This window comes from Chinchilla lanigera, unplaced genomic scaffold (genome assembly GCF_000276665.1).
Source record: "Chinchilla lanigera isolate Chin_1 unplaced genomic scaffold, ChiLan1.0 scaffold00061, whole genome shotgun sequence".
Lineage (NCBI taxonomy): Eukaryota > Metazoa > Chordata > Mammalia > Rodentia > Chinchillidae > Chinchilla > Chinchilla lanigera.
In genome coordinates, this window is record NW_004955462.1 from 14,703,490 (window position 1) to 14,728,301 (window position 24,812).

The 24,812-nt window shown below is 44.3% G+C and overlaps 3 protein-coding genes and 5 non-coding genes across 10 annotated transcripts; 4 read left to right on the plus strand and 4 right to left on the minus strand.

Annotated features, from left to right (window-relative positions):
* Positions 1-2,387: 2,387 nt before the first annotated feature.
* LOC102020778 (low affinity immunoglobulin gamma Fc region receptor III-B-like) lies at positions 2,388-7,548 on the plus strand. 2 transcript variants are annotated; one of them, XM_005398304.2, is made up of 6 exons: positions 2,388-2,583; positions 2,989-3,089; positions 3,654-3,674; positions 4,019-4,276; positions 5,066-5,320; positions 7,308-7,548. In XM_005398304.2, the coding sequence occupies exons 2-6, from the start codon at positions 3,050-3,052 to the stop codon at positions 7,490-7,492; spliced, it is 759 nt and encodes a 252-aa protein (XP_005398361.1). In that variant the 5' UTR covers positions 2,388-2,583; positions 2,989-3,049; the 3' UTR covers positions 7,493-7,548. The 2 variants fall into 2 exon arrangements, with proteins under 2 accessions (XP_005398361.1, XP_013376885.1); XM_013521431.1 differs by lacking the exons at positions 2,388-2,583; positions 2,989-3,089 and adding an exon at positions 3,397-3,531.
* A 1,841-nt stretch (positions 7,549-9,389) lies between these two features.
* Positions 9,390-9,463, minus strand: Trnan-guu. Its single transcript has one exon. It is a non-coding gene; the product is annotated as a tRNA-Asn (tRNA).
* A 5,780-nt stretch (positions 9,464-15,243) lies between these two features.
* Positions 15,244-18,363, plus strand: LOC102022261 (proline-rich nuclear receptor coactivator 2-like). 2 transcript variants are annotated; one of them, XM_013521432.1, is made up of 4 exons: positions 15,244-15,635; positions 16,029-16,219; positions 16,364-16,493; positions 17,665-18,363. In XM_013521432.1, the coding sequence occupies exon 4, from the start codon at positions 17,944-17,946 to the stop codon at positions 18,361-18,363; it is 420 nt and encodes a 139-aa protein (XP_013376886.1). In that variant the 5' UTR covers positions 15,244-15,635; positions 16,029-16,219; positions 16,364-16,493; positions 17,665-17,943. The 2 variants fall into 2 exon arrangements, with proteins under 2 accessions (XP_013376886.1, XP_005398366.1); XM_005398309.2 differs by lacking the exon at positions 16,364-16,493.
* Positions 15,743-15,814, minus strand: Trnag-ucc. The gene has a single exon. It is a non-coding gene; the product is annotated as a tRNA-Gly (tRNA).
* Trnal-cag lies at positions 16,409-16,491 on the plus strand. The gene has a single exon. It is a non-coding gene; the product is annotated as a tRNA-Leu (tRNA).
* Positions 18,364-20,500: 2,137 nt separating the features above from the next.
* Hspa6 (heat shock 70kDa protein 6 (HSP70B')) lies at positions 20,501-22,931 on the minus strand. The gene has a single exon (XM_005398308.2). It carries the CDS (start codon positions 22,788-22,790, stop codon positions 20,859-20,861), a length of 1,932 nt encoding a protein of 643 aa, XP_005398365.1. The 5' UTR covers positions 22,791-22,931; the 3' UTR covers positions 20,501-20,858.
* Positions 22,932-23,476: 545 nt separating this feature from the next.
* Trnag-gcc lies at positions 23,477-23,547 on the plus strand. The gene has a single exon. It is a non-coding gene; the product is annotated as a tRNA-Gly (tRNA).
* A 579-nt stretch (positions 23,548-24,126) lies between these two features.
* Trnad-guc lies at positions 24,127-24,198 on the minus strand. The gene has a single exon. It is a non-coding gene; the product is annotated as a tRNA-Asp (tRNA).
* Positions 24,199-24,812: the final 614 nt, after the last annotated feature.

Genomic DNA, 24,812 nt, shown 5'->3' on the forward strand with positions numbered 1-24,812 from the left:
TCCCTCCCCGAGCTTCCCTCCCTGAACTCTTTTGTCAGCTCTTCTTTTGCTTGCAAAAGAAACTTTCTGTGTGCCACGTTTCTGTCGTTGGCTCTCTGCTCCTCCTCTTTTCTTCCCCTCCCTGTTACAGACAGGTTCTACCTATGTAATCCAGGCTGGGCCCAAACTCACAGTCTCCTCCCTCAGCCTCTTCAGTGCTGGAATTACAGGCCTGAGGCACCACACCTGGCTGCATACTTTATCTTAACCTAGGGTCTCTGGTGGGGTTCACATGGAGCTTCTTAGATTACAGGTGAAACCGTGTGTACATTTGCAGGTTTTCATGGGGGAGGGACTAAATAAAGCTTCAACCATGTATCTCCTAAATCCTGTCTTCTGTCCCACTTGTCTCCTGAGTGCCAACTGCCTACTTTGCCTACTTCTTTTTTAACATCTTTGCCTGAGATCTCAACAACTATTTCACAGTGAACAACATCAAAAGCTGAGAACACTCTCTCCTGCTCCTGAAGTCGGTTCCTCTTCCTATGTTTCCTATGTGCATGAAAGGAGCTAGATCCAAACGAAAGTTGAGCCTCATTCAGACCCTCCTTTCCCATCACCTCTTGTGGCCAATCACTCATCCAAGTCTAGTCAATTTCACTTTCTTAGCATCTCTTTAAACAGGACCTCCTACCTCTAGACTAGATTGCTAAAATAACCTCCTAACTCCTCCTTCAGCCTCCCACCTCTCTTCCCTCTAATTCAGTTCTCTGACTGCTATCAAAGTAACTTTTATGAAACATAAAAATGATCATGTCACTCGCAGCCTAGAATATTTGCAGTTCCCTGGAGTTTTCCTACACTGACATACAGACCCCTTTGTGATCACCTGATCAGTACCAAGTGCCTAGCACATGGCAGGCCGTGGGCTAATTACTAGAAATATAGTAATAAGATGAAGGAAAGAGAAAGTGGAAAGGAGGAAAAAAAGTGAGCATAAAGGAAACACTTCAGTATAAGATAGCCTAAGACCATCGGGCCCTCTGTAAAAATTTTGTAATTTACCTATACTGTAAAATTAACTCACAGCAACTCAATAGCTCTCAATTTGGGACTGCTCAACAAGCACTTCATGCAAATCCTTGGTTTCAAAGTTGCTGTGGTCCCTTTCTCTCCTCCTATGCTCTTACCTTCCTCTCTAGCTGGTCCCCTCTGCAGCTAACAATTCCTCTCTTGAGAGCCACCAACAGATGATGGGTCAGAAAAGCAAATGAAACCTCCAAGAAGGAAGACTAACATGAACACTTCAAAACCACAAGTTACAGGGCAGAAATTCACAGGGAAATTGGAGACAGTGTCCACCGTTCCCGTCAGAGACCGTCCACAGTGGGTGTCTCTTCTCTTTCAGGTTCTATGAGAAGCATCTAAAGTGCAAACAGCTGAATTCCCCCCAAAAAGTCTGGATTTTGCTGGATGTCAGTGAATCATTTGCGACCAAGCACTAGCATGACAGCCTTGTTCATTTCCATGTGCACCCTCATAGGACATCTGATCCCCGACCTTTGGTAAGAGGCTGCTGCAGGAATACCTGTGAGACTGGATGGATGAGTTGGGGAGAGACAGTCAGCATCACCTAAGAGCAAAACAAAGCACAACCAATAAAACCTGCACAGGGATTGTTGTAAGGTCCTAGAGTGGGAAATGTGTCAGCCCAAAGTAAGGGTCAGCAGGCCCTGTGCCAGCCCCACGTCCACTCTATCCCTGCTAAGCCTCACTTGTCCACACCTGTCTGCTGCTCACCCAAGCCAGCCTACACTTGCATAGGTGTCTAGGAACCTGCTAGAGAGAAGCACTACCAGCAGAGCCATTTCATTTTGTCTGGGACCTGGACTAATGCAATAGCAAACAAAGTGGGATTGGAGCAGGGTGGGTGTGCGGATGCAGTGTGATGGAAAGTACAGTGAATGTCTAGATCTTTTTAAATGACAGTAAAAGACACATTGCTCTTACTCTCCTTCAAAATACTCCCCTCACTTCAAGCACACTTATCCCATTGCTCCTGCCACTTTCTGAAGCAGTTCTGGGACTAGAAGTGTAGCTTGGTGACAAAGCATTTGCCTAAAGCAGTTCTGGAAGTCCTCTTTTGTGAGGGTCTTTGGCTGTGCAGTCCTGACTGCCTCATTGTCCTGAATCATTTCAAAAAGTTTACCTTTCATGGTCATCTTTACTTTGAAAAAGAACCACAAGTCACACAGTGCCAGCTCCAGTCAATAAGGTGGATGAGGACAGATCTTAATGGTTTTACAAGCCTGCCTTTCCTTAGAAGGCACTAAGCAGTAGAATTCACCACTTTTTTTTTTATCATACCTCATAAAGAGGTATGTTCTAGAACTACTTCAGAGGGTACCAAGAATAATGGGACGTGTTTAGAGTTAGGGGGTACACTTTGAAGGGGGATGAATGGCAATGTGTCATTTATGCCAGTAATTTTTTAAAATTTAAAATATATTTTAGTCACACTATGTATGTGTTGGGGGCCCCCGGAAAGAGAAGAAAAGGTTAACAATCTTACCACTTCCTGGCCACCTCCCTCCACTTTTGCTGGTAAGGAGCCCTGGGATCAGACCACTTGACCCACAGACCGCCTTGGCCTGGATCCCTGGGGGGCCAGAAATTTTGTGAGCTACTGGTAACACTGGGGCAAAGGTTCCTGGGTCTGGGTGGACTCAGGAGACAAGGACAGGCATCCTGAGATGGCCAAGGGAGGACAGTGATAGCTTCTGTGTGTGTCCCCTGCACGGTCAGTGGGGACGCGTGAGGAGCGGCTGGGACAGGTGAGGGTCAGAACCACCTTGCTTCTCCTCCAGGCTCTTCCCCGCCTGCTCCTCTCCTATCATGGGGCTCATGTGTCAGAGTTGCATTCAGAAATCAGATGATGTTCCAGGAAAAGGAACCCAGTGAATGAGGGACCGGGGTTGGGGGAAAGGCTATTTACTTCCTCTCTTCTAGTCCTCTAGTTCCCCTCTGGGCTCCTGGTATCTGTGGTGACTTGTCGCTCCAGTGCAGCAGTATGTGGCATCTGCTGCCACCATCGGCTCTGCTACTGCTAGGTAAGTGTGGGGCACTCTGTCTAAGGGAGCAGCTAAGAAGCCCTGGGTTTGGCAGAAACCCCTTTTGGGGCCAGGGATGGGACAAACTGTCTGAGGGCTACAGAGGAGCAGAGTTCTGGTCTGATTAATGCATCACTGGAGTGAAGAGGGATTCAGAGAGCAGTTGTCATCTCTCTGGGTCTCAATTTCCTATGCATCAATTGAAAAGCACAAATTAGATGTTCCCTAAGGTCTGTTCTTCCAGTTCAAGTCAGTTTTAGACTTAATTTCTACTCTTACCAGGCGTCTTCGGTTAAGGTTGGTCCTGTGACTTGATTTGAGGAAATTTCATCTTTCTCCTTCATTCCTGAGTTTGAACAAGGAGCAAGGAGTAAGGGAAGAGTGTAAAAAATGGGATTTGGGTGGCCATGTGGCAGGAGACACAATCACTGGAGACCAGAAGGCAAGCAACAGGAAAGGCAACCATTCTAAATATCTTAATTCTTGGGAATCCTGGGCTGCCAGGGCATTCGCCCTGACTCCTCACTCTGCCCAATATTTGATTCATGCTTTTTTTTCTTGCAGTTTCATCGGTCACACAAGCTGGTGAGTTTGCTTCATAGTCTTGGATTGATCAAATGGGGCACACATGGGGAGGGGGAAATGACCATCGCTCGGAATGACTCCACCAGGGTGGGGTGGGAAGGAGTGATTCCCCCAACAGTGGAGCTTGCTTCTGTGCTTCTCTGGTTAGTTTTTCTCAAACTATGGGGTGGGCCAAAACTGGAGCCAAGTGCCGCCCAGCCAAGATACCCTCAGACTGAGTCACAGCCTGAGTCACCCACTGTGGGTATGCAGTGGACTTGTTCCGGCTCTGCATTGCCCTGGGAATGCCAGGGTGCAGCCTACTCATTTGTTGCTCCTAATTCTCCGTTTTCTTGGTTCCTCAGCAAATCACTCGAAGGCTGTGGTGTTCCTAGACCCTCCGTGGGTCAGGATGCTTGAGGATGACAACGTGACTCTGACGTGCCAGGGAGACTACCCACCTGAGGACAATTCTACACACTGGTACCACAACGGAACACGCATCTCTAGCCAGGCCTCCAGCTACTTCATTAGAGCTGTCAGAATTAAGGACAGTGGAGAGTACCAATGCCAAACAGGCCTCTCCACACGCAGTGACACGGTGCAGCTACAAGTCCATGCTGGTGAGATACGAAATACTGCTGTGAGGGTCTTTCAGTAACTCTACAACTACCTGTTCCTCCTGAAAGTTACCTTTTCTCTCATGAGGCAAATCATCAGTTTCAAATGCAATTTCCCCCCTGTGGTCTAAAATTTACTGTGATTCCTTATTACCTACCAAGATGAATCCAAGTCTAAAGATCCTGTAGATATCCACAGCCTTGCTTCTCACTTTCCTAACCCTTCTGCTCTGACATTATGTTCTGATTGTATGTGTGGTGGGGGGCTTCACTAGACAAAAGGTCTGTGTGACCCAAGCTCTATTGCAGGGTTCAGTCAGCTTTTTCCCAAAGAGAGAGAGCTTCGTAGGGATGTCCCCTGTCTGGCTTTGCATCATGTCCTGGGATCTGGTTGACAAGTACCCCTTTTACAAGAGCCCTGTCTGAGCGGAGCATCACCTGCACTAACGTGGTAGTACACGCTTGCAGTCCCAGCACTCTGGGAGGCTGAGACAGGAGTATCAAAATTTTGAGCCCAAGGGGCTAGGGATTTAGCTCAGTGGTACAGCACCTGCCTGGCAAGCACAAGGTTGTGAGTTCAATTCCTGGTACCAGAAAAAAAAACATTTTTTTTTTTTGAGCCCAGCCTGGGCAAGTTTGTAATTTAGTGAGAACTTCTTTTTAAATAAAAAAAGAGCTGGGGGTATAGCTCAGTGCAAAAGCCCCCCTGGTTCATTTTCCAGTGTTGGAAAAACCTAAGAGCCCTGTGCTGAAAGCAGAAGCCAAAGCCTGGGTTCTCTCTGTGTCTTTCAGACTGGCTGGTGCTCCAGACCACCAAGTGGGTGTTCCAGGAGGGGGAGCTCATTCGGCTGAGATGTCACACCTGGAAAAACAAGCCTCTCTACAAAGTCACCTACGTACAGAATGGCAGACCCCAGAGGTTCTTTCATCGCAATTTGGAATTCCACATCCCAGAAGCTACGCTCAATCACAGTGGCTCCTACTACTGCAGGGGGTTGCTTGGATACAACAACATGTCTTCAAGGACTGTGGATATCATCGTCGGAGGTGAGAGCAGTGCAGTCCTGGGTGAGGGAGATGACCTGGCGGGATTCCTGACTCCACAGACTTCTGTTATAGGGTTCCCTCCTGGTGAGTCAGAGAGACCCTGAAAGGCCCTGACTGCTGGATAAGCCTGCAGTTCTGTGGCAGCCTGTTCTTAAGGGGTAGCTGAGAGGAGTCATTCACTCAGCAGTGTGACCAGAAGGGTAGAAGCCAAATTTGCTCCTCTACTGATGGTGCTTAGCTGGGTGTGGTGGGGCAACCCTGTAACCCCAGCACTCAGGAGGTTGAGGCAAGAGGATTGCTGCAAGTTGAGTACCAGGCCAACCTGGGCTACATAATGAGCTCAAGGCCAGCCTGAATTGTGTGATTGTTTGGTTGGTTTTTGTTTTTGTTTTTGTTTTCCCGGTACTGGGAATCAAACTCAGGACTTCATGCTTGCCAGGAAGGCGCTGTGCCACTAAGCTAAATCCCCAGCCCCTGGTTTTTGGTTTTTTTGAGATAGGGTCTTGCTATATAGTTTACCACACCCCCTCGCCAGCCTGAACTATGTAACAAGACCCTGTCTCAGAAAAAAAAAAAAAAAAAAAAAAAAACAAGTACACAAAAACAAACAAAACAACCCGGCTTTACCCTGATACTTGCATGATAGCGCACACCTGTCATGCTGGCCCATCTGTACCTACTCTCCTTTCCCACATAAGCCTCATTTTGTAGCCAAAGCCAGACTAACAGAATCCCCTCAATGCCTCATATAAAGGGCATGGCACCTGAATTCTGTCTTCATGGTTAATTTGCTATGTGACCATTCCTGAGCCATGTAGTATCTCTCGGCACCTCAACTTCTTCTTCATTACAAAGACAAACTGGTTCCCTTGGATGTGCTGATTTTTTATATGTACCTAATTTGATGATCATATGGCCCTTCACCACATTATGTGATAGGTAATGCTAAGCTCATTTCACAGTTGATGTAACTGAGATATAATAGATAATTAAACAACCACTGTTCTTAAGGTTACACCAAAGACTTCAAAGCCTGAATATGTAACCACTAGGAAAAATGAAATGAAAATTGGACTGACACCCATATTCCAGACAGAATTTGGGATCCTATAATGTGACCCAGAAAACTTCTCTAGTTCCTTTTTTTTTTCTTTTCTTTTTTTAGTTTTTTGAGACAGAGTCTCACTATAGTATTCAGGCTGGCCTTGGACTCACTGCCATCCTCCTGCCTCAGCCTCCTGTGTGTTGGGATTAAAGACATGCGCTACCATGCTGGGCTTTTTCAAATATTTTTCAGCTGCAGTTGGTTGAGTGCTCAGATGCCTTCAGAATCCATGGATTGAGAAAGATTTTTGTACTCTCAAATGATTAGAAAAGGGCCTGAATGAAGAGGCAAGTGGGGCAAAGCAAATAATCAGCGAATCTGGGTAAAGGATATGAAAGTCCTGTATGTCACTGCGGCCAATTTAAATTGGAAATTACATCAGAATTGAGAGTTAAGCCAGGCGTGGTGGCACATGCCTGTCATCCAGCACTCAGGAGGCTGAAGAATTGCCAGGAGTTCAAGGCCAACCTGGGGATTTATAGAGAAACATTGTCTCTCAAAAAAAAAAAAAAAAGGTAAAAAATGATACTGAATTCCACAAGTTTGTGCCAGTTCATAGACAAGAACATTGTCCAATATTTACACGGCTGTCACCCAACACTCGGCAACAGCCTCACTTGCCGAACACTCCCGTCACAACCCCACCCAGCAAGCAGAAGCCGTGTCTGAGTGATGAGTGGAGCTTGCTCAGGGAGCACTAGGATCAGGAATCGGTGGGAGGGAACAAAAGCATCCCCAGGGCCCCCTGCTGTTCATTCCTGAGAACTCGTACCTTGGCAGGAGTCAGGAACACCACCCCCTGGTAACCTCACAGTTCATTACCAATTTCTGCCTCAATGACTGCCATTTTTTCATCTCTACTTTCTTATCTCTCCCTGTTAGATCCAACATTTCCATCCATCGATCCACCCTTTGCATCTTGGCACCAAATCACTCTCTGCCTGGTGATGGGACTGCTGTTTGCCTTGGACACGGGGCTGTATATTTCTATTCAGAGAGACTTCCAAAGATCAATGGTAGACAAAGAAGAGCACAATTTTAAATGGAACCGGAACCAGGACAAATGATCCCTTAGCTCCCAGGGCAATAAAAGCAGCGGCACTATGTTTGGAAACCTCTCTGTGGATCTGCAACCTCCCTATCCCCATCAGGCATTCCCTTAACAGCAGGAAAAACACAACTCAGAGCCTGGGCTCTGGTTTGTTTTTTTTTTTTTTTTTTTTTTTGGTTTCTGATGGGAAGAAAAGACCTATGATCTTCAGGGACCCACAGTGACACCCCAGGAGTAGCTATGAGCTCAGGAAGTCTCAGAGCTATATGTTTTCTCTACCCCAAGCACAGTCTCCCAGAACAGTAACACACAGGCTCTGGACAATAACTCTTGAAATGTATAAAAAGTCTAATAAACAAAAAGTTAAGCAGATAGGGGAGTTAATGAATAAGACAGAAACATCAGTGGTCTGCATCCAGTGGTCTGCATCTGTTGCTGCAGGGCTGGTTGCCTCCAGGGAACCCCCAAACTCCTTTCAGACAGTGTGGGAACCGCTAGGGATCGGGCAATTAGCAGAACTCAGGAGGAAAGATGGCTGAGAAAGAGCAGGGGAGTCCAGGACAGACAGGGAGCCCTCTTTGGCCCAGAGATAAGACTGCTTTCTCCAGCAAGAGGCACGGCAGAGTGAACTAGAAATCACACAAGTAACGTGGATTGGAGTTTTCCTAGGTTGGATGGGGGTGTGTGTCTCTAACGGAATTGGAATGGCCTGTGAGTATATCGTGATGAATCCTCCTCCTAATGCGCTGAACAGAAAATCGGCCTAGGAAGGTGGGTAGGGACTAACGGAATGGATTCAGAAAAGTACAGAGAAACCCACATGTTGTGCTGACAGAGGTATCGCAGCACCTAACCTGAGAAAATATCAAGAAAGCGACAACCACAAGTTCGCAGGAAGCAGTGGGCAGGAGGGTAGGAGGTTTTTGTTGACCCAGGTGTTAAGAATTAGAAAGAGGAGGAGCTGGAACTCTAAAACCCACTTTTCTGTTTCCGTATCTAATTTAGGTAAAACTTTACTCGCGTCATTCATTAAAAAGACATTGGATAACCAACGCTAAATGACCTTAGCTCCCTGAGTTAAATGGTGAAGCACTGAAATCCCTCAGCCTACCAGCACCAGTGGGGAGTGGGTGGAGATGACAGTGGCTGCTTGCAGAAAGAAGCTTTAGCTATCTTTATGCTTCAGCTCCCTTTAACAGCATTTCTTGCTTTTAATAAAGTGTTCTACAAGGTCTTGCGTGCTACTTTAAGAAGATGGTAAAAACATGGCAATAAAACATGATTTTTTTAAAATCTTTTTTTCCCTCCTTTTATCAAAACTCTATCAGAGATTGGTTTGGATTAATGAGAAAGCCCTCTCTTCTCTGCAACAGCATCGCCAGAATTCAATAGATTAGGCAGCTTGCTTTCCATGTCTCGCGGGCACAAAGCAGTGTACGGTGAGTTTTAGGGGCAGTACAGCATTGCAGGGCGAGGGTGAACAGAAATTAGAGGTATTTAGTGCATTGGGGCTGTCAGCCACAGGAGGTAGCGTGACTCAGGTCCCAGATTTTGGGTGTGGAGCCCACTCCTGAGTCAGGAAATACAAAGGCAAGGCCGGTACAAGTTCAGTGGGAAAAAATAATTCACCTCTGGATTTTTAGCACTGTAGATACTCCCTTTGATGAGCAAAGGCTGAGAAAGGGTCGATTTGATGGTGCGATTTCAAGGGTTGGTTAATAACAACTAAATTTTTGACCACATGCAAGTTTAGAACTGCTGAAGGCTGAGCAAATTCTTAGACTTTGGAACAGCTGTGGGCTGAGCAAATTGTGAGAATCGCACAGTTCAGCGGTGCGCTGCAGACTCGCGGACCGAAGGGTGCTTTTGAGTTCACACGATTTAGAGGTCAAGGTTTATAAAATGCTCTGCTGCGTCTCTGGGTGGGCTCGAACCACCAACCTTTCGGTTAACAGCCGAACGCGCTAACCGATTGCGCCACAGAGACAGCCGGTGGAAAGGCCGCTGCCAAGTTAGTTCACTGAGAAACAAATTCACTGTGCCCTGGGCGTCCGGGAATTTGTGCTCGCAGCTGCCCTCGGAGGCTACCATCGCCTTTCCGAACACCAGGGTACGATCGCGACGGATCAAGCCCCCCTCACCACACTAGCTGGATCTGAGACTATCGTCTAAGCTTCTGACCCCCAGAGGCTGAGAAAAGGGGAGCAGCAGAGGATGAATGAGCGAAAGCGTTCTTTGGAGAATCCAAAATAGATGCCCTCTGAGGGGTTGGGAGTTCAGTTGGTTTTGCTCAAAAAACTACCCCAAATAAGATTTTTTTTTTTTTTTTCTGAGCTGGACGATTTCTGTATGTATATGTGCATGCGTATTGACTCTTAATAAGCCTATTGTGAAAATTACAAATATTGTCTCCAATCATACACAGCAAAATCTAATCTAATCTAAGAACCCTTCGTACAACAAAATTAATCTTCAACTCCACCTGTTTGAAAGACACCCAGACAGATAGCACATGGAATATATAAATGTCTTTAACTTACACACCCTTCGCAGTGACATATACAGACCCAAGTATCTCAGGGCAGAGACCCTTAGCCTACCACCATCAACCTAGGGGTGCTCAGGACAGAGTCTCCTGGGCCATTTTCTGTACTGCCCAGGTCCCAGACACCGCGGAGCCTCCACACAGAACCGACTTCCTTTCTGCACTACTGTACTTGGTTCAGTGAGTTTTGTTTAGGTCCAGGTCAAAGTTTCCTAAGATTTCAGTGAAATTCAAAACATAAATATGAGGGCGAAGAAAATAAACGCATATTATATTTTATATTAAACTCCTGCACAAATTTGTATTATATATACACATATATTTTCCAAATAACCTTTTACATTTAAAAAATGATTAGTATGTATTCTCTCTACACTTGATAAGTCAAACAAAAAATATTTTTTCAGAAAAATATTATTAAGCATATGGATACAGCACGAGCAAAGTTGATTTAATAGACAAAATAGAGGCTGGGAGTTCATGGGAACAGAGGGAAGGTTTGGGGTTAAACAACCCTGAGATGCAGGTGCCACTTCTTTCTGTCTGTTGAATTTCACCTTTATTTTATGGGACAAAAGTTTTTGTTTTACTTTTTTAACCTCATAGGGCATTAACAATATTCATTTTAATAATAGAAAGGATAACTAATTCTTGCTCATTGCCAGGCATCATTCTAAACATGCAGGAACCCTTTGAGAATCGTAATTATCATCATTATCCTCTTTTACAGCTGAGTAAATGGAGACAAGGAGCCAAGACTGAAACACAGGAAACACAAGAGTAAACACATTTCATCACCACACTGTGTTGCTCCATTCAGCCTAAGCGGTTGGGGTCAGCGCAATCATACATGCAATTCCAGTAAATGGTTTTCATATGAAGGAGACAAGACACTGTATAGAAAACCTTAGAACAATATTTGAAAGGCTAGAGAAACCATGAATTAAATTGCTCTTAGTTCAGCAAATGATGATGGATTCAGTATTGTACTGGGCGGAAAATATACTTGTTGAGACTACAGAAACCTAACAATTGCCAGCTTATTAAAAACTAATTGGAGGAATTTAATCCCCAGCAAAATTACATTCCCGTTCTGCCTCTCTCCCGTGTAAGGCAGGCACTGCGCTGCTGACCTATATCCCCAGCGCTGAAATGTGTTTCTTCTTTTTTTTGAGACAGAGTCTGACTATATAGTTCAGGTTGGTCTTGAATTCATCATGTAGCCCAGGCTGGCCTCTAATTTGCAGCAATCCTCCTGCCTCAGCCTCCTAGGTACTGAGGTTACATGCATGCACCTGTGTTTTTTATATGCCAGTAAACTTCATATTTATATAATTTCTTTTCAGTAATTGTAGGGTATAAGGACATTTAAAACTGAATTTCTGTTAATTGTTGGGGTTTTCCCTCTGGATTCTATTTAAATTCTTGGTACATACCCCTCATCTTTTCTTTTTAGTAGCAAAAGAGTTTGTAACTGGATGTTATATTTTATAATTATAATGTATATTTTTAAAAGATTTCTGTGTTTTAGACAGAGTTCAACTATTTTCAAAGAACTTGTAGATTAGCAAACATCATGTTTTCCATAATCTGAGAAGATATGTGCATATACCCCAACATAAATACAGATTATATCCAGTACATAGAAAAATCTCATTCAAGTATAGCCAGTTGATAGAAACTGGAGGCGGGGGGGGGGGCAGCACTAGAAAGTTCAGCTTTTAGATTTTTAACCTCCATAGCAGAGGATAGGAGATCAGGATACAGCTAGAATGGGTGTTGAGCAAGCCAGTCGAGATGTCCATTACTGTGAGTAAACAGAAACACAATAAATAAAAATCAAACTTAAACTAAAACACACAGGCTCAGGTAGAGGGTAGCTCCCTGGTAGAGCACTTGTTTAACACGCCAAGGCCCAGGATTCAATTCCCTGCCACCAGAACCACATTGCAGGAGGTAGAGAACAAATAACTTCTTTCATCTCCACCTCAGCCTCAGTATGGACCTGTTAAGGAATGACGAGATAAATGTTCTGAAGAACTAGATAATGGGGTCTACAGATGTGTAATGGGGTTCTACAGAGGTGAGTATGTGGGATAAGCTATGACAAGGGTATGTGTGTGCGTCTGCTCTTAAAAAACAAATGGGGATGGGGATGGCTGGCTCTGATTCACAATTTGGATTTCACTCTTCTCCCAACAAAAGATTATAGAAAACTATATGCAATTTCAGTCATCTGTAATATCCAAGGTTTTCTGTCGGGGTTCATGAAGAACATCTTGTGAACTAAGCTAGTCTAGAGTCAGAGCTGTTCTGGAAATCAGAGCAGTGCATTACATAGTTGGTAGTATTTTTTTCTTTTTCTTTCTTTCTTTCTTTCTTTCTTTTATTTTTTCTTTTGTTTTTGTTTTGTTTTTGTTTTTGTTTTTTTTTGAGACTGGGTCTCACTGTGCAGCTCAGGCTAGCTTTGAATTCATTATGTAGCCCAGGCTAGCCTCAAACTCATGCCGAACCCCCTGCCTCAGCCTCCCAAGTGCTGGGATTACAGGCATGCACCCCTATGCTCAATAAACTATAAAACTTAAGCAAGAACTCTACAAAGGATAGCAGAATGAAGGCACGTACACCATTGTCACAATCATTTACTGTACCAACAGGAAGTTTGATATCTTCTGGTTTCACCACTCATGCCTGGTAGACCGAAGCTGGGATTGGAGTCAAGGATGAAGGGAGGTCATTGACCTTCCTTCCTCTGGAAGGAAGATCACAAGTATAAAGCCAGCCTGGGCAAATTAGCTACCCCCCCCCCATCTCAAAATAAAATAAGAGCTAGGAATGTAGTTCAGGGGTCTCTAGTTTCAATTCCCAGTACAGGGTCAGGAAGAGCTCAAGAAGGTTAAAAAAAATGTCCAAATCCATAAAATGTACAACAGCAAGACTGAACCCTAATGTAAACTATGGGCCTTGGGTGATAATGATATGTCAGTTTGGTTCATCAACTGTATTATTGTGTCACTCTGGGGGAGGGATAATAATAATAGTTGAGAGGGTTATGGGTACCTGAAGATGGGAGTATATGAGAAATATCTGTACTTGCCTCTCAATTCTGTTATAAATGTAAGGCTTGTTTTTAAAAACAAAAATTTAAAATGTTTTAATTTTGCATTACAAAACAAACTATATCATTCCAGCTTTGCATTTAAAATATGTACCCCAAAATACGAAAGAGAGACACATCAAAATAGTAACAGGTTTTCTGGATCATGGATATATGTATGGACGGTTGCCTTTTATTTGCCTATGAGCTGCTTTTTCTCCATGATTTATTTAAGGACTATATATGCATGACTCTAATCTATATCTAAGCCTAGTCTATACAGGAAAGCTAATTTTTTAGACAAGTATATACTGTGTGTCAGGTACTTTTATATAATCTTTCACCCTCAAAACAGCCGTCAAAACTGGGTGCATTACTCTTTCTCTATGTACGTCTGATGATGGAATCGAAGAGAAAGAGTGAACAACTGGACTGAAATCAGGGAACTCATTAGGTGGAAGAGCTGAGATTCAATGTTTGACTGTAAAAAGTCACATTCTTTCCAGTCTAGGGATATACTTCAAAGGAGTTTAGACTTGAAGAAAATCTCAGAGACCATGGTGTTTGTTTGTTTCATCAGGAATCAAACTCACGACCTCACGCTTGCCAGACAAATGCTTATGCCACTAAACTATATTCCAGGCCTAGACTGCGGTGTTTGAACTCCACTTGACATATAAGAAATTGAACCCCAGAGAAATTAAAAGACTTGTGCAAAAAGCAAATCGTTCACTAATGATTTAAAAAACAGCAATAGTGTTTGTTTGGGCAGCACATATTACAGTACTAAATTCCCCTGTGTGAGGATGACATGCCAATCTGTAAAAAGTTCAATTTTAAAAGTAAAAAGAATACCGGGAGTAGTGGCGCACGCCTGTAATCCCAGCACTCGGGAGGCTGAGGCAGGAGAATCGTTGCGAGTTCAAGGCCAGCCTGGGCTACAAAGTGAGCTCAAGGTCAGCCTGAACTGCATAGCGACACCCTGTCTCAAAAAGTCAAAACGACAAAAAAAAAATTTTTTAAAAATTAAAAAATAAAAAGAATGACAGCAATACCAGAAAACATAAACACACCAGGCGCCCTGATTGGCAGACCAGTGCCCCTTTCCGGGCTTGGTTTAGACAGGCAATCTGTCTTTCCCTATCGCCAACTTAGGGGTGGCGTTTCACTAGTCTGCGTACCTTCGCTAGTGCGGCAGTGAGAACTGTGCATGCAGACTAGCAAACTTGGGCGAGTGGCTGTTGAACAGCAACAAACCTGGAGAGGGTGGGAGAAAAATGGCGCCATCTCCTGTTGGTACAGGAAATGGCAAGGAGGAAAGATGGCAATCCAGACGCTAGGGTTTAAGGCAGAGTCTGAACACTAGTACTCTCTTAGCGGCAGTAAGGTCTGGATCTGGAAGATAAAGACAGTGGCAAACCCATTTAATGGTGGATCCGGTGAAAAATCGCTCGTAGGGCTAATCACCCATCACCTTTAGGAAACACACTCATACTCCTCCCCACCATCCATGAAACTCGCTGGAGAAATCTATACTCTTGGATCCTAAACTTTAAATTTACCTAAGGTTATATTCATCTTAACAGTAGTAGAGATCACAGATAAAGAGGAAAACGAAAGAATCTCTCATTTTTTCCCTGGAGGGGAATCAAACCCAGATCTCTCGAGTGATGGGGGAGGAAACTCGCCACTATACTAACAAGGAAAGGAACAACCTACTGCTAAAACTTAATTCCTATGAAGATTATTTCTATGCTATTTGAGCACGCGTGGTGGTTACTGTTTGCCGACAAAGTTATTTTCATGTCTGGAACTGTACATTATAGCAGAAATATGATGCAAAGCCACATGTGATTCTTTTTTTATTATAGCCACATTAAACGTAAAAAGAAGCTATATTTTTAATAGTAAACTTTATTTAATGAATACTATATTTCCAAATTATTTTAACATAATCAATATAAAATTATTAACTTGACTTTTTCCTTATTAGTCTTTAAAATCTGGTGTGTATTTTACACTTGCAGACTGCGCACTTCACTGGAACTTTAACATTTTATAGGAAAAATCATCAGTATTTAGATTTCATAAAATTTATAATAGAAAAATAGAATCATATCTCCGTTTTCACTGAAACTGTCTTAGCGTTCTACAATAACTGAACTGAGTATCCGTTCACAAACTTCCAGTTATTTAATAATTTCACTTAGTGTATTTATTTCAACTGAATCTCAAATTAAATTTAAATTTGAAAATACACTATATTTAGACTCACTCACAGTTTCAGGTGTTCAGAAGTCGTAACTACCTTTTGAACCTTGCAGATAAAAATACAAGAAGCTGAGATTCAGACGAGAGATCACAGAACCCGGAAGATCTCAAAGATTCTTCAAGCGTTGGAAGTTTAAAGAGAGAGAAAGGGAGGAAAGAAGAAACTCTTCAAAGTCTGATCCTGTCAAAACAGTGCTGGGCAGAGAGAGTTCCACAAGCAAGACTGAAAGTGGAAAAGAAAGTGAGGTAAGGCTGCAATTCCTGATTTCTTTCAGGTGTGAAGTAAAACGCACACCTTATCTCTGGCTCTCGTCAGGTATACTAAGTAGTAGTGGGAAGGAAAATAAAACAGTTGCGTTGGCCGGGAATCGAACCCGGGTCAACTGCTTGGAAGGCAGCTATGCTCACCACTATACCACCAACGCTTGGCGGCTCACAGGTTTTGGAATTATGTACATAAAGATATAGACAGTAAATTTACTGATAGTTGAAAATTTATGACTTCAAGGAAGAATAAGCTTGAGCCTCCTACTGCTGGGAGTCCAAGAAGCGAAACTGCTCGATAACTAGAGAAAAAGCGCCGATTTAGCTCCTGGAGGGATATTTCCTCCGCCGCTGTTATCCTTGCTTTCTTCCCAGCTCCCAGCTCCCAGCTCCCAGCTCCCAGCTCCCAGCTCCTCGATGCCACACTTGGTCCGCTGGGTGTCTGCGTAACACCGACTTAGGTGAGAGCGTGACGGGCCGGAACGAGATCCACCAAAGCCTAGCTCTGCCTCTCCAGAGAGGACTGCGTGAAGAACGCTAGAGAAAATGGAGCTTCAAATTTTGAGGTAATCAGGAAGTAGCAGATAGGAACCAGCTGCCTGTGACAGTTTTATTTTTCTTATTTTGCAAATAGGTTCCGGACGGTTTTTTTAGTTGAAAAAATAAGTAGATTGAATACTTTGGCATGATTTTATGTCATGTTCCAACAGTTGTGAAGAAAGTTAAAGGAAAACAGAAAAACAAAAACACTCACTGTCAGGATGGCCGAGCGGTCTAAGGCGCTGCGTTCAGGTCGCAGTCTCCCCTGGAGGCGTGGGTTCGAATCCCACTTCTGACAACGTGAGTTTTTTTTTTTTTACTTGCAAAATAACACTTAGAAAAGGGAGTGTTGAAAGACATTTGTTTTTTAGCTAGTATCAAGTTATGTGTCTACACGAAGATTGTTACACGCCACTGTAAGTGCTGAGTTACACTACTGGGAGCCCAATGTTCAATTGAAGCTAAGATTTCTCTTTATGAAATGATACGCATTTTAACTTTAGACTCCAGTTTCCTGGTGCCTTTTTATATAGTTTTCTATCTGACAATAACATATTGAGCCCTTTCTATATGTCGAGCACACTGTGACAGACCGTTCTCAGTCTTTGAACAAGGGAAAAAGCCTTGAAAACCTACCCCTACCACCAAATCTAATCTTGTAGGTTTCCTATTTCACACCAGGAAAAGAAATCGACAGACCAAATGGAGAGGTGATCGGGAAAATAAACTCTCGGAATTGGTTGTTTCAAGAAATCCTTTTTCAGGGAGACCTCAAATCACTTTCTGATTTGCACAAGCTGGGCATGTAAACAGCCTTGTTGTGAGGTGGGGCCTGAAATCTAAATTTCTAAGACCTTTTGAATCTGCCTTTTACAAGATGTCCAGATGATTCGAATGCACATTAAAATTTCAGAACTGTCTACCTAATAATCTAAGGGTCCACACAGGTTGATCTTTAACCTGGAACCCCTTTCCCTTGCTTCTCAGCAGGCCACCTTTTACTCAGTAACATTTAGGCATTTACCGTTTTTTAAAACTTGAAAGTGGTTGCTTGTCTTGGGTAGGAATTGAGGGTAGGCCAAGATTTGATATTTTAAAATAATGGATATATTTTTTTTTATAACTTTTATCATTGTTTTGGGGGAGAAACTGAGTGACATAACTGTGATTAATAACCAACAAAGACTATACAACATAATGGTTGGGGGAGGGGTACTTGAGATTAATTCAGGGCCTTCACACTGAGCGACATCTCCAGACTGTTTAAACATTTTTTTTTTAATTTTGAGCTGGGAATGGTGGTACATGCCTATAATCCCAGTATTTAAGAAGCTGAGGCAGGAGTATTGCTGAGACTTTGAAGCCAGCCTGAACTACATAAAATGACCCTGTCTCAAGATATATATATAATACATACTAATATATGCATACTGTACTATATATACTAATATACTTGTCACTCCTTGGAAAGGAAGGGAAGCTTCGACGTCAAGAGACAGCTGCCCCCTCAGTCCGAGCCGAAGTCCCTAGGACTTCTCTCAAACTTGCAAGCTGAGGAGACTCACATGTTGGCCTCAGTTCCTAGGCTGAACTCAGCAAATCAGCCCATGAAAACTTCTGCACTGAGACAAAGGAAAGGATCCGTCAGAAAGCAACACCTATTATCTTGGGCTTGGCAGCAAGGAAGAAGACAAGTTGTGGAAATATTGCAATCTGAAAAGCAGACGGAGAGGTGACAAAGAAGCTGAAGATGGGCGGTGGAGAGAGGGATAACATTCCAGCCCCTCAATCCAGAAATGTTACTAAAAACCAACAACAGCTTAATTCACAGAAAACCAAGGATCAGAATTCCCAGATGAAGATTGTTCATGAGAAAAAAGAAAGAGGACACGCTTATAACTCCTCAGTAGCTGCAAGGCAGGCCATGCAGAATGGGGGGAAGAACAAGAATTTTCCAAACACTCCAAACTGGAACTCCAGTTTATCAAGTCCCAGTTTGCTTTTTAAGTCTCAAGCTAAGCAGAACTATGCTGGAGCCAAATTTAGTGAGTTGCCATCGCCAAGGGTTCTTCCCAAACCACCAAGCCGCTGGGTTTCTGTTTCCTTGAATCCTTCAGGTAAGGAAATAACGACATTTCAACTTAAAACCTTACTTAAAGTGCAGGTATAAAGATGATGTTTAGATTCAGTTATATTTATAAATAGTGGTTAATTGGTCTGAAAGAAATTTAGTAGAGAATCTTTGTGTAAAGCTGATGATGTAAAGCTATGATCAGACTTCATCTCATTTGTGTTGTGGGCACTGGGATTAATAGTATCAGTGCAACTTAAAATAAGTAATTGTACTTGACAAAGTTCTCAATTAGGTAACTTTCAAGTGAAATGGCTAAAAGTTTAGATTTGAGGAATCAACTTTTTTATTTAGTGGGGGAAAGTAATGATTTAAGACTCATGGGTCAGGTTTACTTGTGGTGATTCAGATTATAAGCATCTTCCTGACACAAGTTTGAAAACCAGGCAGACATCTGAAATTTTAATGTCTCAGGAATACCCAAACCAACATGCCAACAACCTAATGAACTATCAAAAGAAAATGTGAATTTTTCTTAAATAATTGCATTGTACTAAATTGTGCAGTGATAAATGTGTAAATGGCATTTGGGACTTATTAGAATGAGGCACAATAAATACCCTGGTGGCCTTTATAAAACACATCACCAGCAGGCCTCTGGCAACAGATGCACCAAAACTTTTTCTGTAGCTTTCAAAATAAATCTGTATTACAGCTCTGCACAAGCTATTCTGACAGTGATCTGGTCTCATCCTTGCAAAGTTTAAAGCCAGGAATGATATAATGTGAAATTTTAAATTCTTAGGGAAAAAGAGTCATGTAAACACATGTAATAAGCTTGTAGCATATGTAAAGGTTTCTTGATTTTTATCCTACAAAAAATATGTTAGTATGAATTTGCTGAATGTAAGACCATGGACTGTTATACTAGGGCCTAATTTGAGAGGTCCACAATTGTTTTTAAAGATTGCTCTTGTGCTAAAGTGCCAGTGTATGTATGTTATAACTGATTTGGTTGTAGACTATATTTCAAAATAAATCCTACTGTAATATGTTTTATATTACAGCTAAAAAGGTTTAAGCTGCTAAAACATTTCTATTTTTAAGAGATGAAAAGTGTAGTATAGGATTCCTCTATCACCTATTGTTTAAACCCAAAGATTAATTTTGGCTTTTGAGCCGGGCATGGTGGTGCACACCTGTAATCCCAGCACTCAGGGTGGCTGAGGCAGGAGGATCGCTGCAAGTTCAAGACCAGCCTGGGCTACAAAGTGAGCTTGAGGCCAGCCTGAACTGCGTAGCCAGACTCTGTCTCAAAAAAAGGGGAAAAAAATTTTTGGCTTTCACCACAGATAAGTGATTTCTGGTTTTTTGTCATAAGGTCAACCCAAGGAACCACTCATGCAAAAGATGTGATCTCTTGCATAATACCCAACAACCACAATTCAAAACATGGTGTGGTAAATTAATCCAATAACAAGGTAGAAAAAATTGATTCTAATGCCCTATTTTCTATATAGCATCATTTTTGATGTTTATAAACAGAAAAGCAGAATTGTATTTCTCCAGATTCAGATGAAATATTGCCCAGATCAAATATTGAATATTCTAAAGACAAGTTTATGTGGTACTTAATGTTATATGGTATGAATTTAAAACATAAAATTAAAAAATAAATTTCCCCCCCAAAAAAGAAAGAAATCTCAAAGAAACTAAACCAAAATTACCAAAAGCAATCATTGAGCAGTAGAAGTGGTTAATTTACTTAAATCTCCCTATAGAGAATTATATATCACCCAGACCTACCCTAACATATACTATTCCCAGTCTATTTGGGGATCTTGTCTCCAAAATAATGGATAAAATGACAGGCATAGAAACATCTAACAATCATGTAAATTGTTTGTCTGTGTTATTAGTATAGAGACTAAGAAACTAATCTCCCAACACAGAATTTTTATCTTAGGGTCTCACAAGGGAAATTTACCAGTACTTAAATTTCTCTCCATCCTCTGCTTTTTCAACTCCACTTATATCCCTCCCTTTTTCTGCACTGCAAGTTGTGTCCTATCACCCCTCATACTGCAGTACTGTCTCAGTGTGTCAGCCTCAAACTGCCTTATCTTGTTTTCCCCTACAGGAAATTTGTGCACAGCCTTGTGAATTGTTTTCATGTCCCTCCTTCAGCTTCATGAGCCTCATCATGTATATCACTGACTGCAAGGAAAACCAGGAAGGAGTTTTTAAAGTTTATTTAGATCCACAACTATATTTCACATCCACAAAATCCATACATGAAAGTAAAAATAAAAACAAAATGTATAACAAAGCAATGTTAAAAGTGCCACACAAATGTTAATAAAAAACCAATGGTTTCTGTTTGTATGAAATGGGGGAAGAGGAATTTTTTTAAAAAGTCAAATAATGACAACCTCAGTTATACCACATACTGAGAAGAAAGCTCCCAGCTTTAGGGGGAAGATACCATTCACCCCAGAACCACTGAAGTTACCGGACAGAATCATAGAAGAGTGTCTAGAAGGCCCATAAGCCCAGGCCTTTACAGTAATAGCAGACTTATCATCAGAGGTCATCTAATCAACCTCCTCAATGAGAGGGCCAGTACTGGGCCTCCCCTGGCGGGCTTGAGCCCCACAGCTGCTGCCTCCTGGAACACTAGGCCCTCCATACAGCCTAGAAAAGATGGGGCGGCAGATTTGCTCCAGTTCCTTCTTCTGATGCTCGTATTCCTCTTTCTCTGCCAGCTGGTTGTGCTCCAGCCAGGCAAGGACTTCCTGACACTTGTCTTGCACTTTGTGCCTGTCCTCTTCAGGAATCTTGTCCCTAAGACTTTCCTCTTGCAAGGAGCCCTTTACCTGGAAGATATGAGCCTCCAGGGAGTTTTTGGCAGCCACCCTGTCCCTCTGGGCCTCATCCTCAGCCTTGTACTGCTGAGCCTCATGAACCATTCTCTCCACTTCTTCTTTGCTCAGCCGGCCCTTGTCATTGGTGATGGTGATCTTGTTAGCCTTGCCCGTGCTCCTGTCAGTGGCTGTCACACTCAGGATGCCATTGGCATCAATGTCAAAGGTCACCTCTACCTGAGGGACTCCACGTGGGGCAGGGGGGATGCCACTGAGCTCAAAACGCCCCAGCAGATTGTTGTCCTTGGTCATGGCCCTCTCACCTTCATACACCTGGATCAAGACCCCAGGCTGGTTGTCACAGTAGGTGGTGAAAGTCTGGGTCTGCTTGTTTGGAATGGTGGCATTCCTCTGGATTAGTGTGGTCATCACCCCGCCTGCTGTCTCCAGCCCCAAAGATAGGGGAGCCACGTCCAGCAGCAGGAGATCCTGCACTTTCTCACACTTGTCCCCCATCAACACTGCCGCCTGCACAGCAGCCCCATAGGCCACAGCCTCATCAGGATTGATGCTCTTGTTCAGCTCTTTGCCGTTGAAGAAATCCTGCAGTAGCTTCTGCACCTTAGGGATGCGGGTGGAACCACCCACTAGGATGATGTCATGGATTTGGGCCTTGCCCAGCCTGGCATCCCGCAGGGCCTTCTCCACAGGTTCCAGGGTGCTGAGGAAGAGGTCCGAGCACAGTTCCTCAAAGCGGGCACGAGTGATGGACGTGTAGAAGTCCATGCCTTCGAACAGGGAGTCAATCTCCAGAGTGGCCTGAGTGCTGGAGGACAGAGTACGCTTGGCCCGTTCGCAGGCTGTGCGCAATCGGCGAAGAGCCCGCTTGTTGCCGCTCACATCCTTCCCATGCTTCCGCTGAAACTCCGCCACGAAGTGGTTCACCAGCCGGTTGTCGAAGTCCTCTCCACCCAAGTGAGTGTCTCCAGCCGTGGCCTTCACCTCGAAGACACCAGCGTGGATAGTGAGGACTGACACATCGAAAGTGCCTCCACCAAGGTCAAAAATGAGCACATTGCGCTCCCCGGCCCCACGCCGATCCAGCCCATAGGCAAGGGCGGCTGCAGTGGGCTCGTTGATGATCCTGAGCACATTGAGCCCCGCGATGGCTCCCGCATCCTTGGTGGCCTGGCGCTGCGAGTCATTGAAATAGGCAGGCACCGTGATCACAGCGTTCCTCACAGGCTGGCCCAGGTATGCCTCGGCTGTCTCTTTCATCTTGCTCAGCACCATGGATGAAATTTCCTCAGGGTAGAACGCCTTGTCCTCCCCGCGGAAGGATACGCACACCTTGGGCTTGCCGCCCTCGCTCACCACCTGGAATGGCCAGTGCTTCATGTCAGACTGCACCGTCGCGTCCGAGAACTTGCGCCCTATCAGGCGCTTGGCGTCGAACACAGTGTTGTGCGGGTTCAGGGCAGCTTGACTCTTGGCGGCGTCCCCCACCAGCCGTTCGGTGTCGGTGAAGGCCACGTAGCTGGGCGTGGTGCGGTTGCCCTGGTCGTTGGCGAGGATCTTCACCTTGTCGTGCTGGAACACGCCCACGCACGAGAACGTGGTGCCCAGATCGATGCCGATTGCCACTTCCCTTGGGGCCGACATGGTTGTGGCTTCCTGTGGTTGGAATAACTTAAGACGCAGAGGCTCTGGAGGTCTGTGCTGCTCAGGCGCAGAGGGTAGTTCAGCAGGGGAAGCTGCTCCCAGACACTGTCAGTCCACCCACCCCCAGGAATCTGCTGTGCACCTGGGCCGCCCGCCTTTTATAGGGCTGCGGAGCCCAGCCCCGCCCCCACCGCCCCCGCAGCCCCCGGCAGCCCCGAACCTTCCAGGGCCCTCTGCGCCCGCGGCGGCTGAGTCAGCAGCAGTCACCCTGCTGACTGGGGCGGGCGGGAGGGGTGCGGAAGGCTGGGCCGGCCTCGTCGGCCTCTGATTTCGAGCTGCGGAAGAGAAACACCGAGAAAGTTCCAGCTTCTCCGGGCTGGTTCTCACAGCGCCCAGCTGTGGCTGACGCAGTGAAGGCAGTAACCGCGGACGAACTCTCCGCCCCGGCTCGGGAAAGCCGAAGAGACGTTACCATGCGTGCGAGCAGCGGTCTCAGAGCCGGGAGTTCACATAGTCGCTCTAGTATTTTTTAAAAGTTTATTTTGAAAAAACAAAACTGTTCGTTTTAAAATACAAACGCAGTATTTGCAAATGGATTCAAAACAGTAGTCTGATCTGTGTGCAGGGTGCTGCGGGAGATCGCAGTGAAGTCAAGAGGAATAGCTGAAAAGTGTTGAGCGTTTGTGGCATTGGTGGTTCAGTGGTAGAATTCTCGCCTGCCACGCGGGAGGCCCGGGTTCGATTCCCGGCCAATGCACAATGTTTGTTTTTGTTCAAGCCTTATTTTTTCTTTCTTTTTTATTCTAAGATTTGTAGCACTTCAATAAAAGAAACAAATCTGTCAAAGGCCGTGGGTTATTTTGATACGGTTCCTGCTTCTTTTCCTAGGCTTTACTCAGAGAAGCCGGGATGTAGCGCTGGGGTGAGGGACGCGGGACCCGGGAAAAGAACTCAACCTATGGGAGGAGGAGATACAATGTCTCCTGAACGTCGCTCCAGAAGCTTTTCAGAGGCCTGTGCATTTTCTCTGTGGCCGAGGAGTTTCCATTTCACACTCAAGATTCAGGCGGAAAGTAAATTGCTACACAATCGAGGAAGAGATTGGGTCTATAGGTAGTAAGGTCACACTAGTTACCACCAGGGCTGTGCCCTTGCGAATTGAGTCTTTCCATGTCCCACTTCGTTAATCCAAAACATTCCACTTGAATTTTTTGGTGTTTCGGCTTTGATGGAAAGCAAAAAAAAAAAAAAAGAAAGAAAGAAAGAAAGAAAGAAATGCATTTAAAACAAGCGTGGGTGGAAATGCTCTTGGAGATTAAGCAAAAGCGGCTCTTACCTCCCCGTCGGGGAATCGAACCCCGGTCTCCCGCGTGACAGGCGGGGATACTCACCACTATACTAACGAGGACAGCAGTTACTTTTGCTTGCACCTATACGACATGTGATAGTTTTCTCGTATTTAGCATATTAGAAGGCTGTATTGTTATTTGCCTGATTCCAAGGAAATTTCTACCATTATAAAGAAAGATATTTTTTAAAAAGAAAGATATTAAAATGTGCAGCTCGTGTGCAGTTGTTTTCTCCAACAGATTAGGATTCAGTGGGACCAGTGGGCCTCTGAAGAGGGAGACAGGGCCAGGCTGTGAAGTCAGTTCTCTCCCAGTGATGCCAGAAAAAGCTGTCAATCGGCTACCAGAGAAATTAGCAGTACTGGAACGTAGGTGATCAGTCCAGGAAAGAAAGGGAATATTTCAAGTATCAAATGAATTCCACAATGGAAAAATCATATTATCCTCAAAGAGAAGTAACCCATTCCATAACTCTAGGAGAAAGAGAAGTCAGGCATAGGAGCCAGAATCCAGAGGGCCTTCAAGAGAAGGGACGCCACCTCAGAAGGGAAAAGATTGCCTGGCTTGGGGGTCTGTGTCCTCGCATGTTCAGGGACTGCCTTGTTTGGGCTCCTCCAAAAGTTTCTCCCAGCCTTCAGCAGCCTTAAAATATTACTTAGTGAGCTGGGAGTAT

Excerpts from the sequence above, each read along its gene's own strand:
- LOC102020778 (XM_013521431.1), top strand. The coding sequence starts at position 3,480 with ATGGGATTTGGGTGGCCATGTGGCAGGAGACACAATCACTGGAGACCA. Across the intron at positions 3,532-3,653 it reads CAATCACTGGAGACCAGAAG|TTTCATCGGTCACACAAGCT; the intron begins GCAAGCAACAGG and ends TTTTTCTTGCAG. Across the intron at positions 5,321-7,307 it reads TGTGGATATCATCGTCGGAG|ATCCAACATTTCCATCCATC; the intron begins GTGAGAGCAGTG and ends TCTCCCTGTTAG.
- LOC102022261 (XM_013521432.1), top strand. The coding sequence starts at position 17,944 with ATGGGCGGTGGAGAGAGGGATAACATTCCAGCCCCTCAATCCAGAAAT.
- Hspa6 (XM_005398308.2), bottom strand. The coding sequence starts at position 22,790 with ATGTCGGCCCCAAGGGAAGTGGCAATCGGCATCGATCTGGGCACCACG.